At 37.5% G+C, this 15,215-nt stretch overlaps 1 protein-coding gene across 1 annotated transcript in view; it reads right to left on the bottom strand.

Moving 5' to 3' along the window:
* Positions 1-6,381: 6,381 nt before the first annotated feature.
* Positions 6,382-15,215, bottom strand: part of asic1b (acid-sensing (proton-gated) ion channel 1b) — a 192,234-nt gene continuing 183,400 nt past the window's right edge. Inside the window, exons 8-11 of the mRNA XM_032549871.1 lie at positions 10,207-10,298; positions 9,822-9,901; positions 9,428-9,529; positions 6,382-8,779 (exon numbers count right to left, since the gene is read on the bottom strand). Of these exons, the coding sequence (XP_032405762.1) occupies positions 8,684-8,779; positions 9,428-9,529; positions 9,822-9,901; positions 10,207-10,298 (370 nt within the window). The 3' untranslated portion in view covers positions 6,382-8,683. The remainder of the gene's footprint in view (positions 8,780-9,427; positions 9,530-9,821; positions 9,902-10,206; positions 10,299-15,215) is intronic.

The raw sequence follows: 15,215 nt of genomic DNA, 5'->3' as shown, positions 1-15,215 counted from the left end.
GCGAGAGCGAGACCTCCGTGAAGCGTGACGTGTTTATCAAAACACAGCGCCCTCTGCTGTTCATTTTCAGTACAAACGCAAGCTGACGGTGTGAGAAACTGCCTTTCAAAAGTATCAGTATCCCTTTACTTTTTCACTTTTTCTCACATCCACAAACTTCTGTGTACCGGTAATTTTATTGTGATTTGCATATAATAAACAAAAAAGTAGTGCATAAATGTCAAGTGGAAGTAAAAATGACACATGACTTTTAATACTGAAAAGTAAAGCGGTGTGCCCCAGCGTGCCTTTCTCAAAAAAATAATTTGCAAAAATTTGCCTTTGAAATTCATCTAATTAATAAACAGCCTATAGTTAGGTTTGTGCAGCTAAGCTGACTGACTTGGCAAGAAGAGCAACAGTGAAAAGGTCAAAATGCTCATGGTATCTCTGGAGGACATGCGGAGACCCAAAGGTCAGGTGTCAACAGAACATTTAATATGTGTTATATAGAGAACATAGCAATCAGAAAAACAGTACTCTGTTCCGATGAGACCAAAGCAAACAACTTTAGCCTACATGCAAAATGCTGCATTATTCTGAATACACCTTTGCTGTAGAAAAAAAAAAAATTAATGCCAGGCCGCATCATGTTATTGGGATGTTTTTATTCAGTAGAAACAGAGAAGCTGGTCAGAGCTGATGGAAGAATAGACAGAGCTTAATGGAGTGGTTTAGATTATAGCATATTCATATATTGGAAAGTTCCAGTCAAAATCTAAAGAAGAAACTTGAAAATAAATCTTCTCAGAGGCCCTCCATCATGTTTGACTACAGTTTTATGTGTAAAATTTTCAATCTCTGTATGTTTAAGGTTGGTAGAGCAATATTTCATCTGAAATTACACATTGCACATCACACTGTTCAAATTTTATTTAGCATCTTTTTTCTACTTCATAGAGGAGCCACACTTCCATCATAAAAGTAATATAAAAGAACATTGAACTTTGTTTTTATAAACTATTTAAATATATTTTTAGTAATGTCTTTAACTGCAGGTTTCATTTTTCTTATGCATACTTTTCAATCCATCTGAAACTCATAATGAGTTGTTTCAGACCTTACTGTGAACCACAATGTAGTAGTATATATAACCACTTGCAATTTCTTTTTTGATCTTTTTCAATTAAAAAAATGCTTCAGTATTGTCAAGAAAATATGGCACAGTTAATTGGGGCATAAGAGTTGTGTTCAGCAGTTATTTATGTATTTGTCCATTCATCCATGCATCCTTTGTCTTTGACAGCATCAATTTGTTTCAGACGAAGTCCTCCTCTTTGGTGTGACTCAGCTTTAGAGCAAACAATAAGTTTAATTTTCATCTGTCTTTTTTGTAACACTTGCATTTGGTACATCTTAATAATGTGTCAAAAAAAAAACATCTAGTTAAAAAATTAAACCTAAATTACATGCTTAAATAGGAAAATATGATCTTATGTGAATAGAATTAAATTTTAATGAAGAGAGGAAATGATGATTATTTTTGTATGTTGGATTTAAGAACAATGACAATTTTTATATTTTAATAAATTCATTATATAAATAGTCATAAAGCACGTTGGTTGTTTAAATCATGTTTATTTGGTAGTGATTTTATATTACTAAGGTGTTCATTAGTGCACAACTCTAGTCGAATCAAAATTAATTTCTTGGCATAACACTTAAAAGAATTAGATCTATCTCCTCTAGTCAAATCACAGGGTTGTTGCAGTTATTTTCTATGTGCAAGAAGTGAAATGTTTAGCTAATCCTCTCAATTTTCAGTGTTCCAGGTTTTTTCTGATGAGCTTTTTTACCAATTTGATGCAGGTTTTTAAGGTCAAACCATTTTCACATCAACTGAGAAACTGGTAGAAAAATTTCTATCATTATGACATCACCTCTTTTTTTTTACAAACATTTGAAAAAGTATGCAATAAAACAAAACAAAAAAATACACAAATAAACGAAAAGTACACGTATTGTGTAAATCAGTCTTGTATGTGCAGTATTTCTATGTTTATTTGATGTTTTGTAAACTACAAGTGCTACTAAAAAGAAATGTGTCATGTTGAACTATTTTACTGTATGAAAGCTAAATGGAAATTGTGTCTTGCATATTTTTACAAGATATATTGTGTGTTTATAGAAGCAAAACTGAATTTATTGGTAATATATAAGACTATTGTGTCTAGGTTTCCTTGGAACAAATAATAGATTAAATGTGATAGCAACTGTCTACCCAGGACATCACTTTAAATCACTTTAAAACAAAAGCAGCATCTAAAACCCTCAGTCACAATTTAAAAGCTTCAAAGTTGAAGCAACTTTTAAGCATAAAGAAAAGTACTGAAGCTTTAACAATAATGCCCCAAAAAAGATTTATTTGTCACTTTATTTAATTTCAAGTCCAGTAATAAGATTTAAACCAAAACTTGCCCTGAATCCCTGCATCTAAATCCTGTTTATGTAATTCAAAACATTATAACCATCTGCTGTAGATCATCTTTCTTGTTTCTTTACTTCATTCTATGTTGGACTTTGTTAGCAGTCTTCTTCTCTTGACTCTTTGATGTGCAGAGAGTAATCAAAGAGTCTGAAACTTACAACTTAGACAAAGAGCCAGGCAGCTTTTCACCACAGAGTCTAATGATCTCAAGTTTACTCCGGGAACAACGCTGAAGATCTCTTGGGTTTAGCACCTACAATTTAAAGTGCAACATTTTTGCTTTTTATAGTATAATAAGAAGTTTGTCTTTTTATTCCAAATAAATTACACCAACAAGCAACACCATTTTGGCTGTAGACAGGAAACGCAACACTGTGTTTCCTCAGCTTGGTGAACCCATATTTTAGCTGTAACAGAGTCTCCGGTTTGACATATTTGCTATCACAGTTAAAGCAATTGGTCGACTGGGTTTGGAAGCAATCCGCAGAGACTCTCCTCACAAACCACCGGATCTGAGAATCCAGTGAGACGCTCTAACAAGGCAGGGTGCTTTGGCTGGTAATATCTTAAACTGCTGCTTCTACAATTGACAGAATGTGAAACATCTTCTAAGGGAAAAAAGATGAAAACATAGTAATATGGTAACATAGTGAGTGTGGTGGAGGGTTCTGCAGACTTGCACTAATTAATTTTTTTTTTGCTATCGCCTACATGAACTTAGAGTCACATAATTTTCCCTCTGCATGTTTCCTAATGAGTTCTCCCACAAATCAGACATTACATTCCCTTTAATCACAGCAGGGTCTTATAAATGAGTAAATCTTCCATGTTTATTTTGCATCTGAGGGACTTCCACATGGCACCACCATGACCTTCTGTGTTTCATCATCTACATGTTTCTAATTGTTTTCTCAGACAGCAGAGGCAGATAGAGCATTAACGTTGCTTATATATTTAGTTAGCACCAAGTCTGAGCGAATCAGAAGGAGTCCTGAAACAATTGCAACAGTTTGCAAACTTGATGTCAAACATGAAGCAAAAACTGAACAAAACATGGCAGAAAATGAGGTTATGTGTCTTTCTGAGCAGGTTGCAACTGAATCCTCATTCTCAGCACTTAACAATATCTGATTACATTTAATGGGCTTCCAGTTTTTACATGAGCTCTTTCATTCCAAGTGAGTGATAGAGCTTATCTTTAATAGGCCTCCCGACAGGTTTAATATCAAACAGCTGAATGCAGGGTTCATACTTTAAACAAACGGAAGGCCAAATCAGTCAGGCCCAAATCCGAAGGCTAATACAACATCTTCTAGGGCTATCAGACTTGACTGCATGACAATAATTAATCTTCTTAATGAGCTGAAAGTAAAGTGGAGCCCAGAGGAGCTGCCACAGCCTTATCAATGACAAACGGCTGGGCTTTCTAATTGCACCGCAAGATCTGACAGGATAAATTTGCACCAGAAACGTGACTGATATGACACGCGGACGGGAAGGGCTGCGAAGACAGAAACAAGCAGTAGAGAAAGATCAAAAATTCATTTCAGCGCCGTATAGATCCAGAAATATAAAACACATGAAGAATTACGGGGTCAAAAGCGACTATTTTTAGGTGAGAATAATTTGAATTTGACCAGAGGTTCTGAAAATAACATGACTATGATGTACCAATTTTTTTTTTAATCTGTAAAAAGTCAATCTTGAAATGATGTGGAAAAGTATTTGCTCCCTCATAGATTTAATTAGTTTTGTTTCCCTTTTCTGTCAAACACAAATGTTTCATCAGATAAACAAAATGCATTTTTCAAATGGTAATGTCATTTATTAAGAGAAAAAAGAGAAAAAAGCTTAATTCAAACCATCCTAACTGTATGAAAAAGTAATCAAATACCACTCCAAAAAATCCTCAATAAGCTGTAATCTGCAGTTTTAAACGTAATTCTATTCCATTTGAGTCTTTCTGACAACAGGAATCAGGCAAGGATCTTACAAAGAGTCATAACTTAAAGATTTTCAGGGACAGATGAAACACATATTTGTCTGGAAAGGTTTCAAAAAAACAATTTTTATAAGGGTAGTATTATATATTTTTCAGACACATTATGCCATTTTATAACACAATCAAGTAAATTTGCTTCTTTCAGTTGCTATAAAAAATGCTGTCTATATCAAACACAACCTAAAAGAAATTTGACTTCAAAATTTAAATTGGTCCTCTGTCTCTTTAAGAAGCTCCTGCTCTTTCAGCACATCATCACAACATTTCTCCATTAATCCTTTAATAATGTTCGTAGGAGCGTTGCACTATGAGGTTTTGGTGATTTTAAGGTATTTTTATGGCCTCACAACTTGGCATAATGCAATTTCCCTTTGGGATTAACATGACTGAATTGAATGAATTTCACAACAGCTTTTCCTTTGGTTTGTTTTACTTCTTCTCACTGTGTGCACTCAGAAACATTTAACTCACAACAAGTGAATGCCCTCTGGTGGCGCAAAAAAAGTGCCACTACATGCAGAACATAATCTTGAAGTTTTGGATATCTCCAAGTTAAAGTACAGAGTAAATAATTTGCAAGTCAATCGTCAAGTTCTCCAGATAATGACTGAGAGGAGTCAGACAATCAGTTCCTGAGCTAAAAGCTCAAGGGCACTTGGGTTATGCAGCACGGCAATGATCTAAATCCAGCAAGTCTGCTTTTGAAATGGATCAACATCTTATAAAAGCATAGTTAAGATTTTGGAGGGGGCTAGTTAAAGTTCAGGTTTAATCCGATTCTATGGAATGAGCTTAAAGAGGTTCTGAAAACCACAGCGAAGTTAAACTCTCCTTGGCAGTTACTGCAAACTCTTGATGGTAGTTGTTGCTGCCAAGGGCGGCTGCAAGAGTTATTAGGTTTGTGGGCGATTGTTTTTTCATATTGTGCCAGGTGGGTTTGGATAGATTTTATCCCCCAATGAATTCAATCATAATTTAAAAACAAGCATTTTGTATTTACTGCAAAAATTGCATTCATGGTTTTGCTGCCAACTACATTGAGTTGCAGGTTTCACAGAGTGAAAACAAAAAGAAAAGATGCACTTACACCTGCAGATTCATTCCGACCTGCTGGCTTTTGGAGTGCGTTCATAAGAAAAAGACAAAACGCGGCTCGCCACACAGAGGGATGGTGAAGGAGGAGTGTAATATCTGTGGAGAAGTTGATAATATGATAACAGGATTAAGAGGGAATTACCTCTTCTTTGTGTAAGAGTGTATGTTCGGTGGCAGCAGACAGCAAGATTAAATCAGCAGATATGGAATTCATAAAAACCACAATCATCAGAGATTCCCAGCACAAGAAGAGCCCCCTCTGTGCAGCACGCATGCAGCCGCCTGCAGGGATTATCCGAGGGCGTCCCGGCATTTTAAAAAAGGCCAGACAGTTTGGGACAGATCCCATTATAGGAGCATCTGCTTGTTATACCATCCTGAGATTGGCTGCGTGTCAGCCACCAAGGTGAGAGCTAAAAGAGGAGGATCAGTCATCTTTGATTGTGATGTTGGGGAGGGAAAGAGGGCACCTAATGATTTAACCTCTTTCAGAGAAGAGCGATGCCGTTGCCAGGATTTCTGAATCTGCCTACATGAGAAACTAAGCAATTAAGACCCTAGAGACAGCAGCAAAAGTCATGTTAATCCCTAATTTTTTGTGAGGATTTTCAGTTTGTGTGAACTCCTGCTGGTGTTACCACCTCCCACACAGCCTCCCCCCCCCCACCCTGCTTTGCCTGTGGAGACTTATCAGGATGCAGCAAGCATCTCCTGCAGGATTTCTGTCACTGGCAGGCAGCTCTCCTGTATCCTGACCCTCCTCACAATTTTCTGAGCTGCAGGCTGTCGCGGCGACAAAGACACAAATGCCAGCAGGAAATGAACACCTTCGCTCTTTATTTCTTAATTAATTTGTCTTCTCGGTACAGCACAAAATCATAAAACCATTAGTGGGGAAAAGTCACGTTTTGCACATTAAACACAGTCGAGTCTTCAGCAGACAAAAGAGATTCTTTATGTGAAGTTTTAAGCTTGTGTGGCTACCAGCAGAGGCTTCTCGTGTGAACTAATAAAAAATGAATGTTCTCTCACTTCTGATGAGCAACACCGAATGTGTGCCTCCTCTGCTAAGAGGAATCATGAAAGAATTATAAGGCAAAACGACCACTCTCCTCCTCGGATGACCCACGGCAGTGGACTGATGCACCTCAGACTCAGCAGCAAACACAATTTTTGTTTCCAATATTCACAAAGTCATGCATCACAAATAAGAAAAAAACCCTGCTACATGTGTACCAGTTGGCAGCACCAGATGTACCATAAAAAAACGAGATGTCACCCAGAATTTTGAGCTGCTGGTTGATTGACAGTCTTGATTAAACTTAAACTGGCAGTGGAAGATATTTCCCATCCGTCCTTTTGTCATCTAACTACTGAAAGTGTAATTACGCTTTAACGGCATGAGTTGGAAAAAACACCAACATTGTGGCTTGCAGCGTTTCAAATGAATGCTTGACAGAGATAAGCAATATCTTGCTTGGTACCACATTCCTGCCCTTAAACGTTTTTTTTCCCCTTAATGCTGACTTATTTTAAAAGAAAGTGTTGGGTAAGGCAACACTCCAGATTACATGATTAGAGGTAGCCCCTGATGACGCTTAATCTGATTTTCCAAGAGCTACTTGTGATTAAAAATGAATGTTCACTCTATTTGGTGATGAAAAATACATTATTTTGCCTCTGTTCGCTCGAGCATATAAATGCTTCTGAAAGTAAATTTGCTACTGAGAAGAAATCCTCCCAAGACAAATTTCAAAAATGATAGTTACATTTTATTTATGCATCAATAACTAAATAGACAGGCCTCTAAACCTGAATGGATTGAGACAGTCAGATAAAACTAAATAAGTTTGACATGAAAGAATGAAAAGAAAAGTCAACAAAAATTAAAAAAACATGACATATCAAGAATTGTACGTTTTCTGTTATATCACCTCTACGTACTTGCAATATTGTGCTTCAGTAAGACTTTTGCAACTAGAACACAGATACAGGAAATTCCTAACAGCCCTACAGAACCGCAAGTAATTCATGAATAAAAAGTTCAGAAAAGAACCAAAAGAAAAATATTATTCTTTTTTTTTTTAAAATCACCTCTCATCGAGGTCAATATAAGCATAAATGAAGATGAGCAAAGATTCTTCAACTCATCTGGCACATGTGAAGAAGTTAACATAAAAACTGAGAGTTGCACAATTAAAGACTCATCTGGTTGGGCATTATGTTTGACACCCTACACACACACTTCACACACACACACACATAAGCAAAAACACAGAAATATAAGAGACGCATCATCTTCCTTTTACCTGCTTATCACTGAGGCAGACTTGGTAATTACAATGTAAATGTATATTTATATATTTATATATGTTTATTATATAAAGACATAAAAATCAACTAGAAGTAGAAATGAAAAGAAAGAAAAAAACATGCACTGGACAAATACAAGCATGCATTACCATGATGATGAGACCTGAAATTTTCACCAGTACATTTTTCAAATGGTCAATGTTGCACCTGTGCTGCTGTTGCGTTTTCCACCCATTCCCCATCAGGCATGAACAGAGATACATTCTCAAACCTTTCCTTGTGTTGCTACATGTACAGTGGAGTAAGCATTTTGAGGATCGTCACAGAAGCAGGTGGGGGAGGGGAAAGAGGGTTAGTGTTGTGTCACATAGAGGCATGGAGGCTCTTTTCTGTTTGCGGTGAAATTACTGTACATTTTCCAGTAACCATGGATGTTTTTTTCTTTTCTTTTTTTCCTTTATTCCTGTAAGAGAGTTTGTTGTTGTTGGCAAACTTTCTCCGCCAGTACCTGTTGTGGCAGTATTCCAGAGGAAAAACACAAAAGAGTTTGGACCGCTGCATGAAATGTTTCTCTAAAGATCAAAATATACTTCTTAATATTCAGGACTCTCTCTTTTACTTGGCCGTTGGATGGAAATCCTTTATCGTGTTTGATTGATTTTTCTTTCTCAGTTTCTATGTAAAAAAAATGCCTCTGTTTTTGTTCATCAGCATCAGCTCTTCACTGTCTGTGCGTCAGAAAGTTTGTTGCTGTACGGTCGGCTTTGGTTGCATAACACGCACGGTGAGGCTTTACTGAGGTCTGCTCAGCAGGTGAAGTCTTCAAAGTTGCCCTGGGCCGGATGGTGAGGTAGCATGTTCCCAGGATATGTAGACGGCGTACGCAGGTTGTCACAAGGAGCCTGAAGAGAAAAAGACAAAGAAATTGGAATGGCAGCGAGAACGAAGCAGAAAGATGATTGGCTTTGAAGGAAAGGGAACATAAATGTGCAGACGAGTGAGAAAATCTTGAAAGTGTCTTTGGAAAAAAAATGAAAAGACCAACAGGTTGGGTCGGGAGCGGCGAGATAATAGATTCCTGAGCAATACTTGGAAAAATAATGAAGGTGGATGGAGAGGGAGGACTACTAAGTGAGGCAGGAGCAGAGGAGGAGCGCCTTTCCACTTTTCTCTGCCTGCGCTCTGAGTCACAATTAAAGTGAGCCGGTTTCATTTACACTTGGATATAAGTAAGCTGTCACAGTGTCTGAGGCTTTAATTCTGGCCTGTCCCTGCTGGTACTGTCCTGCTGCTTTGATTAAACCCAAGCCTCCTCTCCTTCGACTCCCTCTCAGTCTTCCCCTCTCATCCCAATTGCTTTTCTTTTCTTTGCATCGCTCTCTTTTAGCCTCTTTCAATCGCTTTTCCTCTATCTCACTCTCTCTCTCTCGCCAACACCACCCTGACTGCCGGCAATTGAGGCCAGTAGAGACAAAGAAGAAAGGAGCTAGCTCCTGTCAAAGCAATGCGGTCTGACACAGTCAAAGTACTCGGCAGCAGCCTATACTGACATGGTGTTTCACATCATCCAGGCTCAGCACAGCTCCCCGATCATTGCTGCTGCGGCTTTTGTGTTTCTTCTTCATGCATCTGCACAGCTTGTACTTGATCACCTAAAAAAATAACAACAACAACAAAAAAAAAAACAACAAACAAGAATAGAGTTACTTTTTCTCTTCTTGCTTCTGGAAACCATCCAAATATTTTCCTGTTTTATAACTAAAGCCCACAGTTTGGATCAGGTGAACTTCAATGATTGCATGCGTCTATAAATATGCCTTCCCTGTGGTAAAAAAGAAAGAAAGAAGAAAAACAGCTTCTCTTTCTTGTTTATCTCAAACTTTCATTTCACTAATTACTAGAGCACACGTTGAGCGTCGGAGCTGATGGCAGGTGTTATTTTACCTCGTACAGGTAGTCAAACAGCTCAAGAACGGTGAGGATACTGGCGCCTATGAAGAGACCCATCTGACCTCCGATATCGCCTGAAAAGAAAAGTGAGAAAGCCTTTAAACTAGATGGAAATCATTTCTCCGCATTCATGAGCTCCAGCTTTAATCTGTACGGCTGAATGACGAGAGAGGCAACAGAAAACACAGATGTTTGCAAATCTGCAGTTGAAAAGCGAACAATAGATTAAAGAGGCAGTTTTTACATCGCCAGGGACCTGAACACCTATTATAAAAATGCATACATTGGCTGTGCCTTCATGTCGGATGAAAAGCGTCTGTCAGGCGGCACATTGCATGTTATCTTTTCCCAAGAAAATACTTGACAGCTATTTCCTTACCCAGAAGGCCTGCCAGTTCGTAGGCTTTCTTTTGTTCAATGGTTTCATAGTTCAGCGCCTCAAAGTAGATATCCAAAACCAGAATGTTATCACTGCAAACAGAAAGGGAAGAATAGAAGTGTGAAAGGCAGGCATTCAGTCGTCAACATGTTACACATGCTTCTCTCAGGGCTGTCAGCAAAGAGGATGGTCGACTCCAATTTCTGCACAGACCAAAGCAGATGTGTCGTGCTGAGCGGATGACCTGCCACAGCGAACTAATTTTCCCTCAGTGGGCCTGATCATCGTGGTGTACAGAGGAAATGATTACAGTTGTTTGATTTCAGCGGAAAGAAAATCAAAAGGGATTAGCTTAAGGGTCCAAGGCAAAACAGAGAAATATTTTTCTTCTTTGAGTTCCCTCTCCTTGGGGGAAGACAGACCCCAAAGACTTTTACATCAAAACCGCTTCGAAGGTTTTAAAAATTCTCTAGTAGCTATCCTACTTTATTCAATCTGAGCAAAGTAAAAAATGATTTTCTTTGAAAAGATCAGGTGAAGCCAAGAGCTGACTTTACATTGCAAAATTTAACAGAAAGATGGTGATGTCGGTGCAAAACAACAAATATTTATATTGAATTGTGTTGCTGAACTGCACTGATTTTACTAAGAGCACAAGCTCTATGAAAAGCACTGAAAACATGCCTATAGTTGAAACTAGATATTTATATAAGATGTATAAAACAACAGTTGTGTATATTTTTCTGACTGCCTGACATTAAATATAGCTGAAGTGTTCATGTTTTAGTGATGATCAAGGTTACAAAATGGCTTCTGTTTGCCAAATTCCAAAATGATGAAATATATATTTTACATCAATAGTTTGTTTTGCTTCAGAATCCCAGGATTTTCTTGAGTGCAACAGAGACTTTGTAGATTATAGTTTTTGTAAAATGTCTGTTTTACAATGTGAGGAATTCACCATTAGTAATAACTGCAGAATATTCCATGTTTGGGCTTGCATTGGCTTTCCTTCACATCAGATTAGAATGAGCCCTCTGTCTCTAGGATCTTTAAATCCAGTCAAATGTCACTGGTTTGTGGCAAATTTGAAAAACCTTATTTCAGTGTGAAGGCAAGCATGGCCCTGGTGCATTCTACGGTATTTGGCAGCTGGAGTTCACCCTGCAGCTTTCCAACACATCCTGTTACAATGATACTGCCACCGTTATTATATCTGCACTAAAATGTCTCCTGAAAATCTGAGAAATTTCCCTATGAATGTGGTAGGGCTCTGAATAAAATGCAGCACATCCCCCAAGCATGCAGCACAGATTTAAAGTTGGGGTTTGCCAGCTTATGTTGGCACTTGTAATCAAAAGGACACATGAATACAAAATCCAAATCTAAAGTATGTTTTTTTTAACACTTTGAATGGATCACACCTAGTCTGAAGCTGTTTTTCATTAACTGTGCTGGAACTATAGTACATTTATATTATATACCACATCCAGCAGCTGCTTACACTTATTCATTCTCATCTCCTTAACTAAATACAAACTCAAGGTTTCTTTTTGACAACACAGTTTAAATTTAACTTGGAGTCCAGACAGCTTCACTCGGTCTCCCAGCAACAACTAGCACACTTATCTTTATGTACAAAGTGTATGAACATTGTGCATTTTGTTTATTAATTTTGTTTATTTTTTGTATATTCGTTCACTTCAGCTGCTTGGCCGAGACCTTTTTGTTGCAACAGGAGGACAGCAGCTCCCCTAGTGGCCAGGAGTGGACATGATGAGGTTGTAGCCTTGACATGAAGACAGGACTTTTTGAGTTTTGATCTTTTCTTAAGATTTTACTGCTTTTGTTTTTAAGCAATAATTTGAGTAAGCAGTGTAACTTCTCTTGCTTTTAGTTTTTGTTTAACATCTTCCAGCTCCATTTTGTCGCTTGTTGTTACCGCAGAGTGTCAAGTGGAAATCATCTGGGATGTGTGATTGATAAGAGAGGAGATGTGCGCATTGTACGATGCGCTGTGCTTGGTAAAGTATAAAAAAATGACACACAGCCCGAATTTTAGGTCTGGCTTGGGCCATAAATCTAAACTCTAGCCAGAGAGGCCAGTTAGGGCTGCAAAATTTATTGCACATTTATTGCCATTGCAATATCACTGTATGCAACTTACTTATTGCCTGAATCTGCAATAAGTGTGAGCTCATTAGTCAATGAGCCATGTATTCAGGCTCTATGCTATTTAATGCAGCATAAAGATGCCAGTCAGAAACAGCTGTTTTCACATATATCAGATATATCAAATTTCATTTTATTTTCTCCAGAAGCTGGATAGATTATGTACTATCTGCTGCCTATTTGCTTTGAACCTCAAACCAAAAGACATTGTCACCGTTTATTTATCACAGAATTGACCATATTATCACATTTTACATCTTTTCTCAATATTCTGGCAGCCCAATGGCCAGTTCTCCTTTAAATTATCTGACAACCAAACTAATCTAACCAAATATCATGACCTAATACTAATAATAGCTCCTTCATGACTCCCCATGACCTATCTATGTAACCCAAACCTCTACACAGAAGAGTGGGCTCTTACAATAGAGTCAGGTAATTCTCAGGTACTATTAAGAATAAAGGGAAGCACTCTGGGATCTTCAGGCACCCTGAAAGAGCTTACCCTCAAAGATTATCCATGTTTCAGCTGATTTTTAATGTTGTCATGTGTATCTTTAAATGTCAATTATTTTTAACTAACGATCATCTAGTAATTGTAGTATAGTATAGTGGTATCGTAGTTCTGCAAGATTTTGCAGTTAAGATGTAAAAAAAAAAAAAGCATGCTACTTTGCAATTGTCTTATTTTGTTGCAAGGTTTGGGCACATCTTTCGCAGAATCCAATAAGTTCTTGTACTTTACAGAGTCACAAAGACCCGATGCTGCAGTTTTCTAAAGATGTTTAAGAGATCCTGTTAAACTTTTTGAACTGCAAAATGAACTGCAATACGAGCCTCTCTGAATAGACAGACCTCTTTGGGACTACTTATGTAATAGGATTAGAATGCAGTATTGTAATAGTTTAAATTAGACCATGTTTCAGCTAATCTTGATGCCATTAATTGAACTAAAACCTTTTAGCTTCTTTGCTGTCTGGGTCAGAGTCCACTTGTTTTCCCCAGGGGTTGGATTGCATTGGTTCCTATTAAAAGTATTTAATTAATGCTAAAGAAAATGCAGCCCTGTACAAGAGCTGGAACCAACTGCTGTGCTATTATGTAACAAAATATGTTTTTCCTCCATTAATTTAGGTCCAGTTTTTAAAGGTTTATTCACTACATTCACATTAATCCTAAAACTATAATTTTAACTAATTTCATGCTTTCGGATTTGACGTCTTATAAATTTGAAACTTCCACAGACGTCAAACTCTCATAGCTCTAATAGCCTCTGGAGTATAGGCAGCCTGTCCCTAGTCGAATATATTGAGGTTTTTGTTTTATTTCTGACAGTTTTTCTGGTATTTTCCGTCTGTTTCCCTCTGGTCTGTAGGTCTCCTGTGTGAGGTGTCACCCTGATATAAAAGCGATGCTTCCTCACTGACAGCGAGTAACCTAAACCACGTCTGATCAGAGCTGCTGTCAAACAGCGGACCAAAGCTTTCGCCTAGCTGAGCCTCCTTCTCTGTGAGGTTCCCGACAGTCAAACTTTACACTCTTCAGTCTCACACCACCAAGCACAGAGCAGGCTGAATATCAAAGACCCTTCCACAAATGTTCATTTCTTGGGAATGTGGCCACTTGTTAAACAAACCGTCCTCTGGGAATGTAGAAACTTTCTCTTTCTGGTCGCACTCTGGCTACATGTGCTGCAGTAATTATCTAACCCTCAACAGCATGGAGTGATGAATAAAAGATTCAACTATGACTGTACCCACTTCTCATTTTCTTGAACTTTCTTTTAATCTTTTTGGTATATTCTATATGAAAATAAAACACTCTCTACTTGACTGACTAATCATCTGAAAGTCTCACTTGGAGCTCTTTATCATACTTCAAAAATTAAAAGAAAATCTTTAAAGCTTTAAAAAGTCAACCTAAGTAAGTAATCTAAGGGAATCATCAACCTCAAAAGAAACATATTCTGCCATACAAAAAAAAAAGAAAATTAATATCCAACCATTTTGTTGAGAGACTGTGCGAAAAGAACACCTTTTAGATAATTAAAACTAATTATACTGTACATTGTGTTGTCCTAATAGTGTATTTTATGCTGTTCTTTTCTTTCTCTAAACACCAGTTTGCATTATTTTGCTGTTGTGAATCCCCAAAACAATTTTCTGATGCTGCTTGTTCTGTGTAAACTTTATTAAACTGCAGATACGCAGCTCCTTTGGGACAGCGGTGGATTGCTGTTTGTTGATATTCAATATGCACACCTTTGTTGCTCAATAATGTCTTGATGTTGGAATCACGAATGTTATCATTTTTCAATGGGTGAGCTCTCTTGAGTTGCAGGTAATTGTTTTGAGACTCACTAACAGTTCACAGAACATATTCAGTGGCGGACCCGAAGTTATTGTTTTTGGGTAGTTAACTTTTGGAGGGTTACAGCATCCTTCTTTGTCTTTCAGTTCTTCATTTTTTGTTTTGAGGTCAAATCTTTTCAGAGAATATTGAGTATAACTATCCAGCTGGATGAGCATCCAAACTTAGGCTTACGTCTTTACATTTGATACATTTTACATTGTTGAATGATGATTGATTTATTTATTGAGCACTTAACAATAACTAAGGTAACTAATTGTAAGAAAATCACACAAAAAGAAAAAACCCCAGTAAAATCTACAATAGAAATAAGGGAAAATGTCACTATGCCACATGGTATAAAAAGTCTGTCTCAAGAAATAAGTCTTCATCTGAGACTTAAGGATCAGAGGTCTTTGTTAGCCTTGTTCATGAGAAATCTAGTAAAAGGTTATTTAATTATCTCAGGAATCTCCCATGTACATAAA

This window comes from Xiphophorus hellerii, chromosome 20 (genome assembly GCF_003331165.1).
Source record: "Xiphophorus hellerii strain 12219 chromosome 20, Xiphophorus_hellerii-4.1, whole genome shotgun sequence".
Taxonomy (NCBI): domain Eukaryota; kingdom Metazoa; phylum Chordata; class Actinopteri; order Cyprinodontiformes; family Poeciliidae; genus Xiphophorus; species Xiphophorus hellerii.
This window is presented reverse-complemented; position numbering and strand designations above follow the sequence as displayed.